The sequence below is a fragment of the Balaenoptera ricei genome, chromosome 5 (assembly GCF_028023285.1).
Source record: "Balaenoptera ricei isolate mBalRic1 chromosome 5, mBalRic1.hap2, whole genome shotgun sequence".
Taxonomy (NCBI): Eukaryota; Metazoa; Chordata; class Mammalia; order Artiodactyla; family Balaenopteridae; genus Balaenoptera; species Balaenoptera ricei.
Window position 1 is genome coordinate 140028138 of NC_082643.1, and position 21377 is coordinate 140049514.

At 57.7% G+C, this 21377-nt stretch overlaps 1 protein-coding gene across 22 annotated transcripts in view; it reads right to left on the minus strand.

Annotated features, from left to right (window-relative positions):
• Nucleotides 1-21377, minus strand: part of ABLIM2 (actin binding LIM protein family member 2) — a 152328-nt gene that overhangs the window by 111276 nt on the left and 19675 nt on the right. For all 22 annotated transcript variants that reach the window (XR_009503401.1, XR_009503400.1, XR_009503395.1 and 19 more), the window contains exon 2: nucleotides 610-753. Coding sequence is in view for 2 of the 22 variants with exons in the window: in XM_059923664.1 (XP_059779647.1) it covers nucleotides 610-753 (144 nt within the window). In the remaining 20 variants the exon portion in view is untranslated. The remainder of the gene's footprint in view (nucleotides 1-609; nucleotides 754-21377) is intronic.

The window sequence follows — 21377 nt, forward strand, 5'->3', positions numbered from 1 at the left end:
TTGAGCGTAGGGAGAAAGGGCAGGCTGGAAGGATGTTCTGAGCAAAGCCTGGCTCCGATAGAGGGACTTCACGTGATTTGTTTTACTTTCTTCTTATCTTTTTGGTATTATCTGAATTTAGTGATATTCGTGTTCTTTTTTATAATCAGAGAAAAAGCCATGCTCATTTGGAGTGAACGGTAACGTTCCCAGTCCCGCTCTGGGAGGGTGCGGGGCGCCCGAGGCTCGTGGCCCAGCTTAGGTCCCGTGCACCCTGCGGTGCTGAGCTCACGCCACCAGTGACGGCCATCTACTGTGTGGCTACGGCGCCCAAGTGGCCACTTTGCTCTGGCCGGTGGATCACGGACATGGCTACAGCCATCCGAGGACACTGCCCGGGACCTGGACCTCGTCCTCTGACCCTCCCCCTTGGGCAGATGCCCCCGTCACCCCCATAAGGGACACGGGCCACGCTGAAAAGATCACGCTGTTGTTTGAAGGTTTGGGATCAGTTTTTCCAGCCTCCCAGATCTAATGAGTGTCCGGGGCCCAGCGTGGCAGCTGGGAGGCGGGCTCGGCCACACGGCAGGGCTGTGCCGGGCCCCGTAGCGGAGACGGGTCGGCGCTCACCTTTGCAGATGAAGCACTGGATGTGGAAGTACTTGCTCTGCACCCGTAGCACCTCCCCCCTGCACACGTTCCCGCAGGTGTTACACAGGATCGCCGTGCTGGCCGGCTTCTCCGGGGGGCTGTGGGCAGCCTGGGGCTCCGACACTGTGGGGAAAAGGCACCGTGTTAGAAAGCGGGACATGCCGGGCACGGGTGAGCAAACAGCAACGGTGCGAGGACTCGGGGCCCAGCGCATCTCCCAGCACAACCCAGAGGGCGTCGGGGGACCAGCGGAGGTCGGGTAATGTGAGACCCCGACGGCGGTCCTGTCCCCCACCTCTGTGTGCCCACCTCCCAAAGGGCAGCCGATCCCCCTGCGGCCTTGACCCGGCACGACCGTGGCCCTCAGGGGCCTGGTGAGCTGGCCAGCCCTTCTGCAGCCAGGGACCCAGGTCCTCTCTTCTGAGAGTGCAATAATCACATCCTCCTGCGAGCTCGCTCTGAATCCCCTCTGTGCCCTGGGGACAGTGACCTGAAATTGTCACCGCCCCCCTTAGAGCCAGCCATGACCTAGGATGGCTGAGGAGGCACTGGAGACCCCCAGAGGGACGGGTCAGGGTGGACGGTCAAAGGGCCCGACCGTGGGGCTCCTGGGGTCTGGGCAGGGCCGTCGCTCACCCACATCCTCCAAAGGTGCCCGCGGAGGCCGGGCGTGCAGGACGCTGGGGCCCACGGCGGGTCTGTGCTCAGGGAGCTCCAGCCCAGCAGTGGCGACAGCCAGGGGAGCACCAGCTGCAAGCCAAGCGGCAGAGCTGTGGTCGGGGGATGCCTAGGGGCTGGGGACCAGCTCCTTCCCAGCACGAGGAGGAGGTGGAGCTGCAGGCAGAGAGCACCGCCCACGACGGGGCCCCAAGCAGCCCGGATCCACCTCCCACTCGGGACCAGCCCAAGAAGGCGCAGCCTGCCTCTAGCCAGTCACCGGGGACACCCCTTGTAGCAGCCCCCCAGCCTCCCCAGGCTCCCAGCACCGATCAGAGGCCCCTGAGCCCCCTTTTCTCCACTGGGAAGCTCCCCTACTCCTCTATCTGACTCTGGGTCTCTGCCAGGCACAGTGACAAAGGCTGACCCCCCGCTCAGCCAGCTCTGAGCAAACAGCCTTTGCCTTTCTCAAGTGCGAGTCTCCGCTTAGATCCACATCTTCTAGTTCCATGCTCCCATCTTGGTCTGGGGTCACCGACCTGAGGTTGAGGCAAGGGCAGGGTGCAGGTGGTGTACCTAGGGGGCCCCGGGTGGCAGGAAGGAGTGGGGGCAATGATGGCATGTTGTTGAGCTGGTCACTCCCTTGGAGCCCCTCCAGGGCGTCGCTCAGAAGGAAGGGGGCCGGGGCACTGGTCCTGCTCCCGTCCCCCTGGTGAGGGTTGCCCCAAAGCTAGAACTCCTGTCTCCCTTCCCTGGGCTGAATGAGTTCTGAGGTTTCAGCAGAGGCTGAAAGAGCCAGGGAGCCACGGGCACCTGAGGTGGGGAGTCCGCAGGCCCAGGTGCACCACCCACCTGTACACCGCTGGAGCCACAGGGGGGCCCAGGGGAGGTGGTGCGGGCCCAGAAGACACCCGCCACCTGGGATGCCTGCCGCAGATACACCACGCTTCATTGAAGAGTTAAGCGTATTCATACACACACACACACACACACAATACACACGCAGAGACACACAGACATATACGTACATACACACAGAGACACATATGTACACACAGACACAGACATACACGTACATACAGACACACACATACATACATACACATACACAAAGAGACACACAGGCACACAGATACACAGACATACATACACGTACACACACAGATACACATACATACACATGAGACACACACATACACACACACGTATACACACAGATACACTTTCACAGACACACAGATACACATACCTACACACACAGACACACAGATACACACACACACAAACACAAATACACATACACACACACAGACACACAAATACACATACATACAGACACACAACTATACATATGCACCCACACAGACAGACATACACACAGACACAGACATACAGATACACACACAGACACACAAATACACATAGACACACACAGAGAGACAGACATGCACACATACACACACACACATTTACAAAATCGCTGAACACCAGCCCTGATTGAGTATCAGGCCCAGAAGGTCTCCTCATTCTTGTAAAAGCGGAGGAGGTGGATGTCAGACAGGAGGACATTTCTCCATCCAGTTTCCAGCCTGCCCCCCAGGCCCCCAGACCCCGTCCCGTCCCGGAAGCCCCAGATCCACAGCACAGGGCTCCTCCTCTGGGTCCCGCCCGCGAGGGCCTGGGCCACGCTGGGAACATCAGGCCTTCCAGGAGGCGGCTCTGAAGACCCCAAGGGTAGCAGGTGCCAGCTGTCTGGGGACCAAAGCCACACAGCCTGGAGAAGCAGGTGCCAGAAAGGAGACGATGGGCACCAAAAAATCATTTGGTGTCGCCCTTAGTACCCCAGGCCCGGTGTCAAGGTCTGACTGTGTTTCCAAGGGTGTCAGGACCAAACGGCAAACTGGGCAGCGCAGAGCCCAGCGAGGGCCCCGGAGTTCCGTCTGCCGTCCTGGGAGCTGTGCTGACACTTCCACTCTGGTTTAAGTGTCAACACAGGATAATCACAGAAACTGCCTCATCCAGCACTTAATAAAATTGGTATAAGGGGGCAGAGAGCAAGGATGTCCTGGGCTAGAATTTAAGGCTCCCTGTGCGGAACGAGCCATTGGACTTGAAGTTTGAAACCTCAGGCAGAGCCGGCTCACGGCTGTGCACGGCCCTGGGGCTGCCCAGGGCTCACCTGGGGCTGATGGGGTCCTGAGTCACCCCGTCCACACGGAGGCTAAATCGAGATTTGAGGGTGTGGCCACAAAGATCTTCAACACGATTATCTTTTCATCCATTAGGCATACAAAGGACAATGTGCCTCATGTCTCCATGAATAGCCAGGCAAAGTCTACCCTCCACCCACGTGGCGGGGGGAAATCGGTGTCAGAGCCCTAGGGGCAGACGGCCGGGTGCAGCCCAGCTTCACCTCCTACACGCAGTAACCTGGAACTCCCAGCCGTCTGTCCATCTGCCATCCGCCCCCTGCTCACAGCATCTGCCCCAGGGGATGCTAGGACCATGGGCAGAAATGTCTGTCTAGCAAGCAGCCCAGGGTCTGGCAGACCATAAATGCTCAATACACAATAGCCATTGTCATTTTCAAGGATACACAGCCTGACATCACCAGTTTCCTGGTTACTGGAAATACTGTTTGATCTGGGGTGAAAACTGCTTTAGGAGGATCGTTTTTATGGGAGCACCAACTCTGCCCGCCTGGAGTCTCCTCCAAAACCTCCTGGGGCCTCTGGTGGCAGGGCGAGAGAGCAGGGTGCTGCCCCCTGGTGGTGGGAAGTAGACACTGCATAGAGGGGGCCTGTCTGTGCAGGTACCACCCGCGCAGGTGTTCCCCTCCAGCCCGCATCTGTCCCCTTGGCCCTGGGATCACAGCCTGAGAATCCTGTGGATTTGAGGTGTGGGCCTTCTTACCCCTCAGGATGGACTTATTCCTCGAACCTCCTGCAGCTGCCCGATCGGGTGCTTTGCAAAGGGGACTGGTGCTCACAGCCGGCAGAGCAAGTGCTGTGGTCACTGCTGCTGCCGCCCAGCGAGCGGACTGGGGCCAGGAGCACCGGCCCAGCTGGTACGTGACTGCAACAAGGAGGGATCGGGACCCTCGCGTGGCAGGACAGGACAGGAGTGGGCCCCTAGACAGGGATGGGGCGGTTGTGGCCAGACCTCATTCCATCAAGAACTATCAAGACACGAGCTATGAAGCCATCCGAAGGCACCTCAGATGCATGCTACTAAGTGACAGAAGCCAGTCTGAAAAGGCTGCACACCACGTGACTCCAACCCTATGACATCATCAAAAAGGCAAAACTACGGAGACAGTAAAAGATCAGTGGTTGTGAGGGGTGGGGAGGGAGGGGTGAGTTAGGTGGAGCCCAGGGGTGAATACACGTCATTATACATTGGTCCAAACCCAGAGAACACTCAACACCAAGAGCGACCCCTGATGTAAACTGTGCATTCTAGTTAGTAATAGTATATCAAGGACTTCCCTGGTGGCGCAGTGGTTGAGAATCTGCCTGCCAATGCAGGGGACACGGGTTCGAGCCCTGGTCTGGGAAGATCCCACATGCCGCGGAGCAACTAAGCCCGTGCGCCACAACTACTGAGCCTGCGCTCTAGAGCCCACGAGCCACAACTACTGAAGCCCGTGCACCTAGAGCCCGTGCTCCACAACAAGAGAAACCACCGCAATGAGAAGCCCGTGCACCACAACAAAGAGTAGCCCCCGCCTGCCGCAACTAGAGAAAGCCCGCGCGCAGCAACGAAGACCCAACGCAGCCAAAAGTAAAAAATATAAATAAATAAATTTTAAAAAATAGTATATCAAAACTGGTTCATCAGTTGTAACAAACGTAGCACACACAAACATTACAACAATGCAACAGGCAGATGCTAACAGGGGAAACTGGGGATTTGGGGTGGAGTGTATATGGGAACTCCTTACTTTCTGTTCAATTTTTCTATAAACTGAAAACTGCTCTAAGAAATAAAGTCTATTTAAAAAAAAAAAAAAACTTAAAAGAGAGAGGGAAACGGAGAGAGCCGCAAACTACCACACTCCAGACCTAACCCTGAAGGCAGCAGGCTCATTTCTCTACAATTTCTGGATCGGCTGTAACATTCCATTTAACAAGCCTCTGACTGCGATGATAATAATAACGTAAAATATAAAGTCAGGTGGTAAGGATCAATCACACGGGGCCGTGACTACTTAATCCCCCCGTGATAATGAAATCCCAGCCTGGGGATCCTTGCCGGGAGTAAAAGAACGATTACCGGTAACATCAGCACAGAGCTCACGTTCACAGTGGAGGGACGTGGCTTCCTTGGGTCTGACCCGGCAGTCGCTGTGATCCCGCCTCTATAATCCCTCCGGGTACCGTCCTGATCTGCCACCAGGTACGGGGCCTGGAGGAGCCAGGACGGCAGCCGGCAGGGCCGGGTTTGGAACCCACCCACCGTCCAGGGGCAGCTGTGTGACCTTGAGAGCTGATTGAGCTCTGAGAAGCCTCTCTGTGTTCACAACTGTAATTTGGAGCCTGGTCTCAGGAGGCATCATTTAGAACCCAGTGAAGTGGAGAAAGCTTCTGGTACAATGCCTGACAGGTGTGGGGACCAACAGCTGCTGGCTTAGTCCTTCCGGGTCTCAGAGGCAAACCCGCGACTTGGGGGTGGGGAGGGGCAGAGGCTGTCGGGAGGGGGACCTGGAGCTCCCGGGGGCCACACCTTTGCTCCCTCGGCAGCCTCATCAGCAGCTTGTCCTAGGTTTGTCTTTGGCCTCGGTCAGTGGCTGGGTGGGTAAGCAGGAAGTGGGGCAGCCTGCACTGATCCCAGCTGCCCCCCTCCATGGCTGTCACCCGGGGCAGGCCATGTGACCATTCAGAGCCTCAGTTTTCCCTTCTATAAAATGGGGGTAAGTATTCCCAAATGTGGGACCCTTGTCTGGGTCAGATAAGAACACACATGAAGCCAGCGACCCCCTGGGCGCCTGCTGGGTAAGGCAGGCACAGGAGGCAAGGACTGTGATGGGGTGCAGGTGACACAGTTGCTCCCTGCAGAGAGGGTCTGATGGCGACCTCCGGATCAGTGGGGGCTTCTCGACACTGACCTCTGCCCCCCAGCGCTTGGCCCAGCTGTGCCCAGTCCTGATGCTCCAAATGGGATCCACCCAAATCCAGCACTGGGCCTCACTGGTGCTCGCCTCGGGAAGCAGGCATGGTGGCATGGTGATGGAAGCATCACCGCCAAGGTCAACGTCAGGCTCTCAGCTCCATGTCCATCCTGGCGGGCGGACCCCCAGGACGCTGCGCAAGAGCGTCAGGGGGCTTGTAGGTTTCCTTACTTCGATAGATGGGGCCTCAACACCCTCTGCCCAGCGAGCTGGGGGAGCTCGCCTCTGGCCGGGTTACCCACCAAACACTCCATTCTCCCCTCCACTCCATTCGCACAGACCCACCTGGGTGCGGTTTCCCACTTTGTTCATAGAAATTCACCAAGCTGGCATCGGTCAAGACGCACAAGCAGATGTGCCATGTGTTCCTGCCATGGGACCTGGAAGCCAGCTGTGATGCCACGTGAACACGTGTCCACCATCTCTCCTCCACGGGGTCCTCGCTTGTGCAGGGAGCATGGCGGGCCCTGCCTTCTGCCAAGGAGCGTCTACCCTGACCCTTCACGGTGCCCTAACCACGGAAACCGCTGCAGGTCACCTCGACTTCATTCTGACGGCAAAACTGCAAGGTGCTCGGCCAAAGTGCGTTCAACTCCAAACACCAAACAATAAAGCTCTTCTTCATCTTGTTTGCTGTTCATTCATTCATTCACCCAACAAATGTCTGAGACCTACTATGTGCCCGGATTCCACTGGAACAAAACAGACCCAGTCCTGGCCATCATTTGGTCCATACCACACCCCACAGGAATGGCCTATCACCCCCATTTCACAGACGAGGACATGGTGGCTCAGAGATGCACGGGGATTTTCCCAAAGCCACAGGGCTGGATTAGGAACTCAGCTGGGGTCCCCCCTCAGGTGTCTGACGCCACCATCCCCTTTGCCACCTGCTGGTCTGCAAGTCCCAAATCATGGGCTCGCTCGTTCACCAAACAAGAACAGAGGAGCTGGTGGGCATCCGGGGAGACGGGTATGCAAACTGGCCAGGCACGGGTGTGGCACACGGCAGGAGAGGGGACACACTGGGCCCAGGGAGTGGGCGTGGAGGGGGCAGGTGCCCCTCTTCTTCCAGCGATTCATCTCATGTCTCACCTCCCAGACAGCACAGCACATGTCGTTCTGTGGTCCTTGGGGACTTTTTCAACTGTTTATCTCCGCTCTCCCTCAAAGGCTCTGCATTTGGTCCTGTCCCTTCTCGAAGGGCCCAGTTAATGCTGGACCCACGAGCAGGCATTGCTGGGTTGGCCAAAGACCAACAGCTCACATTCAGCTTGTTTTCCAGGGTTTGCTCTTGAGGCAAATCCACCTTGATACCAGGAGGTGGAGCTCCTTGCATCCTTGGGGATCTAACTGGAACCCATGCTCCATCAGCCGGGGCGGTTTTGTAGAGCTCTCCACCCTGCTCTCTGTATTATGCAAACAGCTGGCTTGGGGTTTCCACATCGTATGACTCTGTTCCACTGTTGAAAGCTTTGTATGACCATGCATCACACCCTCTCCTGAGAGTCCCATCTGCCTAGAGCGGCTCCCAGGCTCACAGTTCTTGCCTCCCCTCAGGCCTTTCTTTCTAACCGTGACAATGAGCAGAGAACTATGGCAGGAGGCACAGGGATGTGGGGAGGTGAACCTGTGTGTAGTCAGGGAGGGCTTCCAGGAGGAGGTGACACAAGATGCACAGGTGCCTTCTGGGACAGCAGCAAGCACACATCACCGTGCTCATCTCCATCACAATACTGACCATGTTGGGTGGCCCTTGCCTACTGGCCATCTGCCTACCTGCCCCCAGGGCCAGGGGCCAGGTCTGAGAAGTGCGGCTCCTTAGGACTGGGTACCAGTGCAGACAGAGCAAGATGCACTCAGCCAGGTCTGGCTGGCAGACGGCTCTCACATACCACGTGGCCACAAGCATCCTTGCAGCTAGCACGCCCTCCAGCACAGGGGTTTCTTTAGACTGGTTTTCTAAATATGGAGTTAATGGCACAAAGGTCTTAGGGGGTCTGTCTCCCCTGCCCTCAGGACGTCCTCTATAGGTTTCTTCTGGTTCAGGAACAGGCCGGGGCCTCACTTCCCGCCCTCCCAAGCGTTATGTGTTGGAAAATCAAGCCAAATCACACGTCATTACTTCCATCTTAACCTCCTTAAGGGCTGACTGCTAATTATAACCAGGAGCCAGTAAGCGGCTCTCTGTTCCCACCTGTTCTCAGCAAGGCCATCAGCAGCCTGGACCCAGCCAGCCGGCTGTGAGGGTCTCAGGCTGTCCCCGCACTGCCAGACCTGTCTGACTCTTCAGGCACGTCATTCACCTGTCCTCCATCCAGCGAAGACAGCTCTGAGCTCTCTTTGCACTGGGACAAGTTTACTACCTTCTGGGTCTGGTTCCAGAAACTGGTCCTGCCTGCTCCAAATTCAACCAGAGCTGTCCTAGCCAGTTCCCATGAGGCAATCTCACTTAAATCCCCCAGGCGCCTGGTGCCCAGCTGCTTAGCCTGGGGAGATGCCAGGTTAGACTGCAGGCCAGCTGTCCTGGCCCCCAGTGACCAAGGGCAGAGCTCAGGTGGAGTCACTGGGGGGAAAACCCCAGATTCCTGCTTCATGCAGGGACCCCCTTAGCCAGACATGATAACCCCACGGTGACCAGGAAGAGGAGCCACCGTGGATTTCCCAGGAGGCTTTTAAGGTCCAACCAGTGAGGGCAATGGGAGGCCAGCTCTGGGCCAAGGGCTCTGGGTGGCCATTCACCCCTGGGCCTCGCCTATCATCTGTACAGGGCAGCGACAGCTCTGATGGAGTGGGGGTCAGAGAGTGCAGGCAGGGAGTGGACACCAAGCCAGGCACACAGCAGGAGCCCACCCCGCAGTCCCCAGGACCCAGGGAGTCCTTGGACACTGACCTGGTGGCTAGTGAGTCTCAGGAGACAAGGGCACACGGTTGCAGAAAAACACCCTGATGCTTATGTCCAGAGGCGCCCCCTGAGACCCTGAGCAGGAGCTGGCCACTGGGAGACATGTCCTCCAGTCCTAGCGAGGCCCGTCTTACCTAACAAGCTGGAGCAGCCCCCTGGCCCTCCCGTCCCCCCTCCCCCGCCCAGTGTCTAATCTGAGTTGACCTCTAAAGGCTCAAGTATCTGAGAAGTTCTCCATTTTGACCCAGTGGGACAGTGTCCCCTGGAGTCCCACGGAGCCCACGGCAAGGGGACAGCCAGGACGATAGAGCCCCCAGACAAGCTCTCCAAGCTGGCCAGGTGGCAGGATGGGGGAGGGTGGCGTTGAACACAAGCACATGCAGCTCCCGCCCCTGCTCAGGAACCTTCCATGGCTCCCCAGAGCCACCACCGAGCCTCCAAGCCCAGTGCCCACCTGGTCCCCTGACTTCTCTTCCACCGCCCCATGAGCCCAGACTCTCTCCCAAAGCTGTCCTCAGGGGTCCCAGCACCAGCCTTGGCTCCCACCGTCCCCTCCTGGAGGTGCTGTGCCTGCCCATCGCCGCCTGTGAAAACCCAGCTCAACCTTCAAGGCCCCCGTCCAGGGCCTCTTCCGTACCGATCCACTGTGTGCTGAGTGTCTCCCATAGCACAGTGATCCTGTAAGAACCTGTACCCATTTTACAGGTGTGAAAACCGAGGCACAGCAGGTGAGGGGACTTGCCCATCGTCCCCCTGGGTCACGGACTGTGCGACCTTGGACAAGTCAGGTCACCTCTCCACAATGGCAAGCGAGCCTCTGACTCGCAGGAGGTAGTCTGGGCTCCCCAGGTGGAGACACCCCTGGAGGCTCCTGTCTGCTTGCCGGGTCCCCCTAAAGACCTACGCCGGGCCAGGGAACAAATGACCCAGTGCACCTGGACCATCCTGGGTGCTGCTTGCTGTCCCAGCACAATTATTCTGTCCAACGTGTCTCAGTTTGGGTAATGAATCCAGGGTCCCCATGCCCACAGTGGCGGTACTGATGCTTGGGTCCTTTTCTGGCAGGTCAGGGTCCCAAGACCCCCCATGACCGAGAGGTGGGGGGACATTCACGAGGTTAAACTCCACTGACCCCGGGAGGCCGAAGAGTCAGAAGGGATTTCTAGCTGAGCGAGAAGAGCTTGGCTTCTAGATTCCAGCCAACTCAGCTCAGACCCCTGGGGGGCTCCGTGAGGTGGGGTGCAGTCCCTGAAGCCCCAGGACTCTTCCTGTCCTGAAGCAGGGGAGCCTTCGGACAAAGTCGCTCTCAGCCATACCGTGATGGCCACGGGGTCACAAGCAGCCCCACTGAGCCTGAAATGAGACTCTTACTCAGGGCTGGGGCCGGGGGTCGGGCGGGGGAGGAGGGGTGGCAGGAAAAGGAAAACCAGTGAGCCGCCCTGTCTCCCTGACTCTTAGAGTGTGTGAGCTGGAAAACGCTGGGGGGAGCTCCTACGAGGCCACAGAAAGGGACTCGTCTGTGATGGATTGAATTATGTCCCCCAAACTCACGTGCTGGAGTCCTAGCCCTCAGCACCTCGGAATGTGACCTGATTTGGAGAGAGGTGACTGAGTTAAAGTGAGGCCATTTGGGTGGGTCTGGATGCAATATGGCTGTGGCCTTATAAACGGGAAACTAGGGCACAGAGACGCACAGAGGGAAGATGGTGTGAAGCACAGGGGGAGGACAGCCATCTGCAAGCCAAGGACAGATCTGTCCTCACAGTCCTCGGAAGGAAGCCACGCTGGGAGCACCTTGATCTCGGACTTTTGGCCTCCAGAGCTGTCCAAGAATAACGTCTGCAGCATTTGTTACGGTGGCCCCAGGAAAGCAGCCCTGTGGGGAGAAAGCGCTGGAGCAGGGCCTGGGACGTGCCAGCTCCCCGCTCCCGGTCTGAGCCCGTCTTCCTCTGTAGCGTGGGACAGTGGCGCTGCCCCAGGCTGGGCTTCTGGAGGCTGGCACATGGCAGGGGCTCGGCAGGGGTGGTGTGTGCTGGGTTGGGGGGTTCCTTCCAGAGGCAGAAGCTGGGAGAATACGGCAGTGAACAGCCCCCTGGAAGCTCAGGCTGCCCACAGGGGCACCCAGTTACCTTCAGCTTGAGTTTCTAGCAACTCACAGACTCTTGAAGCTTCTAGCAGCTGGTCCAGGTGCCCTGGCCACCCACGTCCCTGGAGGGTGTTATTTCATCGCCGGAAGAGCAGCCCTTCCTGACCGGAGAGGTGTCTGAGGATCTCACGGAAGGTCAGGGCTTAGTGGGCACCTGGGCCCATCCCCTCTCTCCACACACAGGGGGAGCCACAGATGGCAAGTCTGAGACCAGGCCAGGACCATGGCTTGGGTCTCTGGGCTCCCAGGCCAGTGCATGTCCCTGGTGTCACCTTGCCGTGAGCCAGGGCGGCCACCACTGGACCCACCAGTGACCTCATCTGGGTCTTCAATGTATGCCTCGGGCCCAGCACACAGAAGATGTCCCATAAAGGTTCCTTAAATCTAATGGGAAACAGGGAATGCATTTGGTGACTCAGGGCCCAGTACAGCGCCCTGCAGGGGTGAAAATGAATAGTCTGAGTGACAATATCGTCTTTCAGCTCTTGTGCCCAGACTAAGGGCCAGGCACTGCGCTGGGCGATTTCCACCAATGACCCGGGTCACAGAGCTGGAAATGGGCACACAGCACAGCTGGGACTGGAGCCCAGGCCTGCAGGATCCCAAGCCCCAGCTGTCAACTCCCACCGAGAGGGTCTGTGAGGGCTGAGCTAATCCCGCCAGGGACCCTTACTCTCCAGGCTGTGTGCTGTGAGACACCGCAGCGTGGGAGCCCATATCGTACAGGTATATACACATATAACGCTTTCAAGGTCCACCCACGTTGCAGCAGGTGTCAGTGCTTCATTCCTCTTTATGTCCAAATAACTCTCCACTATATGAACATACCCCATGGACCCATTCGTCGTTGATTTGGGGGTTGTGTCCACTTTGGGGCTGTTACAGATAAGCCGCTCTGACCATTCATGCACAATCGCTTTTGTGTGGACACGTTTCCCTTTCTTGCTGGGTCCTATGGTAACTCTGTTTAACCATCTGAGGAAGTGCCAAACTATCTTCCTGAGTGGCTGAACCATTTCACCTTCCCCCCAGCAGCTTGTCCACATCTTTGCCAATATCAGCTACTGCTGGTCCTTTCATCACAGTCACTCTGGTGGGTGTGAAGTCTGTCTCTCTGTGGTTTGTATCTGCACTTCCCGGTGACTAATGATGTTGAACATCTTTTTCATGGGCTTGTTCACTATTGGAATATCTTCTTTGGAAAAATGTCTGTTCAGATCCTTTGTCCACTGAATTTGGTTCTTTTTCTGACTGAGTTATAAGGGTTGTTTACATATTCTAGATACAAGCCCCCCATCCGATATATGATCGGCAAATATTGTCTCCTATTCTGTGAATTGTGTTTTCATTTTCTTCATAATGTTCTTTGCAGCACAAGGGTGCTTAATTTTGACGAAATCCAATTTATCTATGTTTTCTCGTGTTGTTTGTGTACGTAGTGTCATTTCTAAGAAACCACTGCCCGATCCAAGATCACAAAGACTTATCCTTATAGTCTCTTCTAAAAGTTTTATAGTTTGTTGGGTTTTTTTTTTTACTTTTAGCTCTTATTATAATCTTACATAAATAGAATCACATTTCCCTTACTGCTATTTTTATCACAAGATGCCATTTCTTCATCTGTGAATTGGGAACAACAGTGCTTATTTCACTGGGTTTGTGCAATTTTTAATATTACTATTGTTTTGCCCTTTGCCATCAGAACTACGGCCCATCATCTGGTGAAAGCACAGCAGGGAGTGAAGGACATTGCGTTCTCAGCTGAGCGGGGAGACCCGCCCAACCACCAACATGGAAATTCCATTTGAGAAATGAAGATCGTCACATGTCTCAGCTCCTGGAATCTGCCGCTATTTTCAGAACAATCCAGTACACTGAGCAGGTCGGGGGATGTTACCTGACCCCAAGCCAACTGGTGCTGTAAGGCCTGGAGTGAGACCTCCATGGGGGGCTGAGCCTGGCCAGGCCAGGGGGCACCCACAGCTACACGCTTTGGGGGGACCAAGATGGAGGGTCTGCCATGCTGGTCCACAGCACCCTGGGAGGGAGGAATGTAATCACCCCCATTTTACAGAGGGGGTCCTTGAGCCCCCCCGGAGCAGGGAAGCACCCTGATCAGGGCCACAGTGAGGTCAGGCCAGAGGCAGGGCTGGACGCTTCACTGGTCTGGCTTCAAAGCCATTGCTACTGCCCCACCCCAGAGCTGCTTCCTTCAATAAAAAATCTCCCGAGTCTCTCAGCGTGCGGGACGCTGATGGGGACATATGGACGAGGGGTCCCGGATCCTGCCTCTGGACAGACTCCGCGGCCACAGAGGAGGACGCCAGTGAGGGCAGGGCTCTGCTGTGGCCGCTCAGAGAGGAGGGGTCCGCTGGGCACCGAGCCTCGCGCCAGGACGGAGGCTTGAGGACCAGGGGTGGGAGCATTTCAGGATGGAGGCTGGACCCCGGCTGGAGCCCCTGCACACCTTGGGCCCGCGGAGGCTCGACCCACCTCTCTGCTTCCGGGGCTCCAAGCTCCTTTCCCTGTCCCTCCCCCTGCCCTCCTCCATCTCACTCTCCATCCCCCTTTGTCTCCTCCTCCCACCCCCGACCCTGCCCCAGAGCTTTCTCCCCGTCACCCTCACCGCAGGCCACCGTGTCAACAGGTGGCGTTTGAGTGGATTACAAGTTACTTATTGTTTCTGTCTAACTAGCTTGATGGGCCCTGTTCTTTGCGTCGACACCGGAAGGACTGAAGTCTTGTACAATATTGCTTAAGGCCGGTTTCTTAGCCTCGGCCCAGCTAACATTTTGGGCTGGACCCCTCTTCTGTGGGGCTGCCCTGTGCACTGCCGGACGGTGAGTGGCATCTGCGGCCTCCATCCCCCAGCTGCCTGTGGCACCCTTACCCCCGCCAAGTTGTGACCATCAGAAGTGACCCCAGACATTGCCAAATGTCCCCCCGCCGGGAGCAAAATCACCCTTGGTTGAGAACCAGGAACCGCCTTAAAGGAAAGAAGAAAGGGAGGGCGGGAAGGGCAGGCGCAGGGGCCGAGGGCCCAGGGACTCGGCCCAGACTATAGGATCCAGCACCAACACCCACCACGGTGCCACGCTGGGCCAGACCCTCCCCTTGCCCGAGTCTCAGCTTGCTCATCTGTAAAACGGGTCACTGCACAGGGCTGTCATCAGGAGCTCACAAGAGAGTCCCTGAGGCCGGGCATACAGTCGGCATGCGTGAGCGCTGGTCCTCTGTGCCTTTATAAACAGAGGCAGAGCTCACACTGCCCCCCTCGTGTTGGACCCCGAGCTTATCTGGGGGACTCGAGACTTCCAGTTAGAAAAGAAGCCGTCCTCTTGGGCTGATGGTCCCAGTGGACAGGGCAGCGTGGGCCTTACCTGTCCCTCCTCCGGGCATCCCCATGGACTGTGGCCTCCACCCGAAGGGCCAGCACCCTGGAGGCTGCCGGCGGCAGCTGGGTGACGGCTTGAGCCTCTGAGGCCAACATGGCTCCAGAGGGACATGCCAGAGGGTCACGTGGCAGCTGCCCACCCTCACGCCCGAGGAGGGACGGGCCAAGCCCTTCCCAGCACACCGAAATAGACTCCCACCCGGCTCCACAATGCACCTGTTCCCAGGCGTCCGGGAAAGGGACTTTGCAAAGGCAGTGGGGGAGGGACTGGGGGAGGGCCGGGACCATCTACTGTCCCATGTGCCAGGCGCAGCCCACAAGCCCTCCCAGCACCTCCCAGCCAGCATTCATGTCCTGGGGCTGCCTGACAAAGCGACAAAGCCCCACAAGCAGGGGGCTTCATCAGCAGACATTTATTCTCTGCCAGTCTGGAAGCCAGAAGCCCAGAAGCCCGAAATCAGGGCGTAGGCAGGGCTACGCCCTCTCAAAGGCTCTGGGGGAGGATACTGCCCTATATTGGCCAGTTTCTGGGGGCTTGTGTCCACATCACTGCCATCTCTGCCTCTGTCCTCACATGGCCGTCTTTTCTCTGTACGTCTCTGTGTGTCCTTTTCTGTCTCTTATAAGGACACCAGTCACTGGATTTAGGGCCCACCCTCTTCCAGGATGACCTCATCTCCATCCTTATGTTAATTACATCTGCAAAGACTCTATTTCAAATAAGGTCACAGGTGGACCCTATTCCAGGTGGACATGAATTTGGGGCCGACCTACTTAACCCACTCCACAGCCCCAGCGTGCCAGAGGGGAAACTGAGGCTTGGGACGCTCGGGAGACCAACGGGAGGCCGCTGGGCACGAAAGGCAGCATTGGGGTCCTGCCCGGGTCTGGCTGACAGCCCGGTCCCTTAGGTGACCCCCGTTCTCCTTGGTGCCTCTCTGCTAGACTCGGCTTTAAGATCTCCTGGGGCAGAAATGCGATGTGACCTGTCAGCTGCGTAAGCAGGAAGCACCGCTTTGCCCCCAGCACGCGGCCGCATAGAACCCGCAGGCATTATCCTGCTTAATCATGCACGTGACGTGTGCAAACCGAGCCTAGTGAACCCGGGCCAGGACCCCACAGCTGAGAGGCTCTGGGGCCACGCCCTCAAGCCCGAGTCACATTTCCCACCACTCTGCCTGCCGAGGCTCTGGGTGGGCCGCGTTACCCCTCCACCAGCACCCAGCAGAAAATACCTCATCCCATCGGTTCTGAAGAGTCGGAGCAGGTGCTGGCAGCCAGCGGGGACTTCCCTGGCCTGATCTGACTTTCATTACTCACACTGGTCTGAAGCTCTCCACCCGGCGGGCAGGGGGTGGTACCCACCATCCCTGCGGCAAACTCCACGGGCCCTGCAAGTGGGCACGGACGATGCATCCCAGGCAGAGGATGAGAGCCCCTCGCGCTTGTAAATGAGAAGAGTTTCTCCACTCGCTTATTCTGCAGCTATCTACGTCCTGCGGCCCGTGCCCAGCTCAGGGCAGAAACGACAACAGTGTCGGTGACAATGACAGCAGCCCCCCGCTCAGCAAGCTCCACACACTGCACCACACCTGAGACAGGAACTGTCATGTCCCTACTTACCCAACCTGAGAGTCAGACGGGGAACGAGGGGCAACATGGTGGGTGCCCAGTGCCCGATCGAGGGTAACACAGAGCAAGCTCCCGGAGGGTCGAGGGGATTCCTTGGAGGAGAGAGCCTCGGGAGATTCAGAGGCCAAGGGGCAGCTAGCTGCTCAACAGCGGGAAGGGCGAGCCAGACAGAGGGAACAGCCTGTGCGAGGTTGGAAAGGGGGCGAGGCCAGTCCACATTCCCAGGAGGACGGGCGCCCTCGGCTGCACGGGGCTGGGGTGGGGGGGTGGGCAGGGGCCAGGGCAACGGGCACTCCATCGAAAAGCATGGGTCTCACCCTGAGAATGAGGGAGGCTGAGGGTTTGCTCAGGCGTCTGAAAGAGAATCGTAGCAGGAGGAGCCGTGGGTACCATCCATCCACTGGGCAGGCGCTGCTCCGGCTCTGGAAACAGCACGTCACAAGGACCCTCGGAAGGACCCCCTCCCCCTCCCACGAGCCCCGCCTGAGGACAGCGTGGGCGCGAACCCCGAGCCCGCTGGCTCCCTCTGCCAGAGAAGGCCGGCCCTCTGCCTTCGGGCCACACTTCCCCAGGGCCGGCATCCTCCCCACCAGGGTCCCCCACGGGCCTGGTGCCTCCTGTTCATCTTGCCCGGAGGCCAGGACACCTGTGCATGGGACCATCTGCCACAACGCTGCAAGAAGAGCCTCCCAGGAGATGGGCACGTTAGCGTAGGGGCTTCTTGGCCCCTGGGACCCTTGGGCAGAAATCAGCGCAGGGCCTAGCTCGTGCCTCTCCAGGCGTCCGCCCGACCCTCGGCTCCCTGCCCCCCTCCCCTCACACCAATGCCCCCATGCAGCCGAGCTCCCACGCACCTTGCTCCCCTGTCTGTAGTGGCAGCCGGGCCCCTGGGAGGCCGCCCCTGGCTCGTAGGGACCCCTCCCCTACCCACAGAGGTCCAGGGGTCCAGAGACCCATGGCCTCCTCTCCCACGGCCTCAGGTGGTTCCCAGGGCCGAGGGGTGAAGGGGGCGCCTGAGCCCTGCCCCTTCCCCGTCGGTTCTGGGTGGAGGGGGCAGGAGGGGCGGCACGGCCAACACCCATGGGGAGGAAAGGCCGTGGCGCCCGGCCTCGCGGGAGCTCCCTGCCCCATGACCTCTCCAAGGTCCCCGGTGTGGTCTGAAGGCAGATGACCAGGACCCAGAGGAGCTTATGCTAATTCTCGATCTGCACGTCCCATCCTGGGGCCGTGACTGGCTGGGGCTGGGGAAGCAGTCCTCTTCCCTCCTGGACCCTGCGGGATGGGCCCCTCTCCTCCTCTGAGGATGTGGTGCTGAGGGGGTGAGGCGAGATGTTGTTCCTGCCCCACCTGGAACCTTCCGGACTGATTCTCAGGAAGGGTCGCAGAGAGGCAGAGCCAGGCCCTGAAAACCCGTGAACGCCAGGGTCAAGGGCACGGGGGACATGCACTTGGAGCCAGGTCCTCTGCCACCGGCCAGTGGCTTCCAGACTGTTCCAACATCAGCGCCCAGAGAGAGGGGTACACCAGGCAGTGGCCTCACAGGCACAGGTGTGCACACCTGTGGGATGAACTGAGCCTGGGCTCTCCCTGCATCTTCACCCTCGCCAGGATCTCCTCTGAGGGAGAGGGTTCCTCCAGTTCCATAGCTTTGTGTTGGCTCACGCGGCTGGCTTGGCCAATGCACGCGGGTGGAAGTGACAATGTGCCAGTTCTGAGTCCTGCCCTACTGTGCTTCTGCCTCCCTACATGGAGTGCGTCCCCAGGCCAGCCTGCTGGTCCCAGGAGGAGGGTGCGAGATGGGGCAGAGCCACCCCCACGGAGCCTAGCCAGGTCAGCTGAGCCCCGGCCAGCCCGCAGGCCCCCAGCCAGGATAACTGATCTCTGATTTCTGCCTCTGAGCTTTGGGGTTGTTTGTTCCAAAGTGTATTAGTTTCTCGTAACTGCAGTAACAAACCAACACAAACCGGTAAAGCAATAGTTCTGGAAGCCAGAAGTCCAAAATCGGTACCACTGGGCTGAAATCCAGGTGTCTGCAGGGTAAGGCTCCCTCTGGGCTCTGGGGGAGGATCCTTCCCACCCCTTCCAGATCCTGGGGGCGGCCGGCATCCTTGGCTCATGTCCGCATCACCCCATCTCTGCCCCTCCCCCACATCCCATCCCCTTCTCCTCTGTGTGTCAGTCTGTAACCTCCCTCCGCCTCTCTAAGAATCACTGTGATGGCATTTAGGGCTCACCCAGATAAGCCAGGATAATCTCCCCAGCTCAGCATCCTTACCTTAATCCCATCTGCAGAAACCCTGTTTTTCAAATAAAGCAACACTCACAGGTCCCAGGATGAGAACATGATATATTTTGGGGAGCCCGTTTTTCAGCCTACCACACGCAGCAATAGTTTATATGATATGTGAATACATAACAGATTTTTTTCACCAAACAATACCTAGCCTTATTACTCGGGATGTGCTCTGCTATTTTTCTTTCTTTTCTTTTCTTTTTTTTTTTTTTTCCTGGGCTGGGTCTGCTATTTTTCATTCGATTCAACCTCTTACGTAACAAAGTCTTCTGTGACCCACTAAACTGATTTCATGCCCACAAATGGGTCGCCACCCGCAGTGTAGAAAGTTCCATCCTAACTTCTATGCCTGTACCCCTGCTAGGGTGGGGGACCCAGCAAAAATGATGATGATTTAAAGAAAGGAGAGAAACGCGCTCTTTCTGCACACAGAGGGTGGGTGGGACTGACTGGTGCCTGGAAGGACCCCTGAACTCGAGGACATGGTCCAGGCCACCCTGCCCCATGGACGGCCCTCCACCTGCAGCCCCCGCAGTCATCAGGTGACTTGGGAAGGGGCCCGGACCAGAGAAGCAAGGGGGAGCGTGGTCGCAGGTGGCTTTGGTAGCTCCACTTGCTTCCCCAAGCCCCTGACTCCCCCTCCTCCTGGCAGACCCCCTGCTCCATATTCCAGAATAATTCTTCACCCCTGACAGCCCCACACCACGTCCACTCATCACTGTGCCATCACAGTGTGCCATCACTAGTTACGCCCACTCACATCTTCATTTCTGAATGCCTCTTAAAAGATGAGAAACAAATGAAACCAAGGACTTGAAAACTTTACGACAGATGGTACAGATTTTCCAGGTGAGTTTAAGGCCAGGAAGACACTGGCGCTTTCCCAGGGGCATAAAAAATTAGGTCTGAAGGGATCTGAGACATCGTCCAGTCCCTGGGCAAGGATTCCTAAGAGTCCAGCCGGGCCTCTCCTGAGCACTCAACCCCCAGAGCCAGCGGCGTGCCGGACGCCTCCACCTGGAAGCCCCCCAGGAACCTCACAGTCAGAAAAGAGAATGTCTGGCTTGTTGCCATCCTCCCTCCCCCACCTCTCCCCACCCTCCAACAGGGCCACAGGTCACACACCAATACCCTTACCCAGCTGGCTCCCCTTCTGCAACTCAGGCAGACTTGTGTTGCAGACTTTGCAACTGACTCCATCTCTCACTAGCTGTGTGACCTTGGTCCAGTGGCTCTACCTTTCTGGGCCTCAATTTCCGATGTATATAATGGGGGTGCCTGCCTGCTGGCTGCAGAGAGACCAAACAAGATGATACGTGTGAGGGGGCCAGGCACCTCGCCTGGTACGTGATGGGCACTTGGTAAGTGGCATCTTTCTTTCCCAATTCCTAACTGTATGAGATTCCTGTGGCTGCTGGGACAAAGGACCAAAAACCGAGTGGCTTAAATAACAGAAATCTATTCTCTCACGGTCTGGAGGCCAGAATCCTAAATCAAGGTGTCAACAGGGCCGTGCTCCTTCTGGAACCCATAAGGGAGAATCCTTCCTCGCTTCGTCCAGCTCCTGACGGTCGCCAGCGATGCTTGGCTTGGAGCTGCAGCCCTTCAACCTCTGCCTCTGTGGTCACGTGGCCTCTCCTCTGTGTCTCTGTGTCTGTGTCTCTCTTCCTCTTCTTATCAGGACGCCCTACTCCATATGACCTCATCTTAACCAGTTACGTCTGCAACAACCTTATTTCCAAATAAGGTCACATTCACAGGGACCGGAGTCAGGACTTCAACGTCTCTCTTTGGGGACACAATTCAACCCAGAACACGGACTTTCCCATTGTCACCAAAATCATCCGTCGTCTCGGAGCAGCCAGCACGAAACGTCGGCATTACCGGTAGTGCTTTCTCCCTGTACCTCACGGGGCCTCCTCTTCTCTCTGGCCCCTCCCACCCACCCCTTCTCACCTGGTTGAGACTCTGTCCCCCATCACTGGTCCTCCCCGCCCCGCCAGACTGACTTCCGGGTCCCCAGCGCCGAGCACCACCCCCGGGGTCTCACGAGGTCTCCCAGATTGAGACCAAACTCCTTGTCGCAGACACCCAGCCTGGCTGGACCACAGCCTTTCACTCCACTCCTCTTGCCCCCGTCCACATGGGGGAGCTGTGCTCACGAAGGGCCACACCGTGGGTCCCCACAGCATCTGCAGGACCATCTGTGACATGTATGCCCCTGAGACAGTAAGTCCAGGGTCCCCTAAGGCAAAGGACAGCAAGGCCCCCCAAGGTATCAGCCAGGAGGTGGCTTCAGCCAGACTGACCCAGATGCCCAAGGGCTGGGCTACTTGGAGGCTGTCCCGTCCACATAACAGAGGAATGAGTCGGGCAGGGTATTCTGCCCGGTGAGGGGGGAATCTGCCAGTCCTAAGCCCCCCGCCAGGAGCTGGCAGATTAGCAGGGCAACAAACACAGCCAGGGAAACACATGAACGTGCAGGCCCGACCTGCGATCAGTGTAACGAAGGAGAAAAGCAGGGCCAGCCCCAGCGGTTGCTGCAGGGCA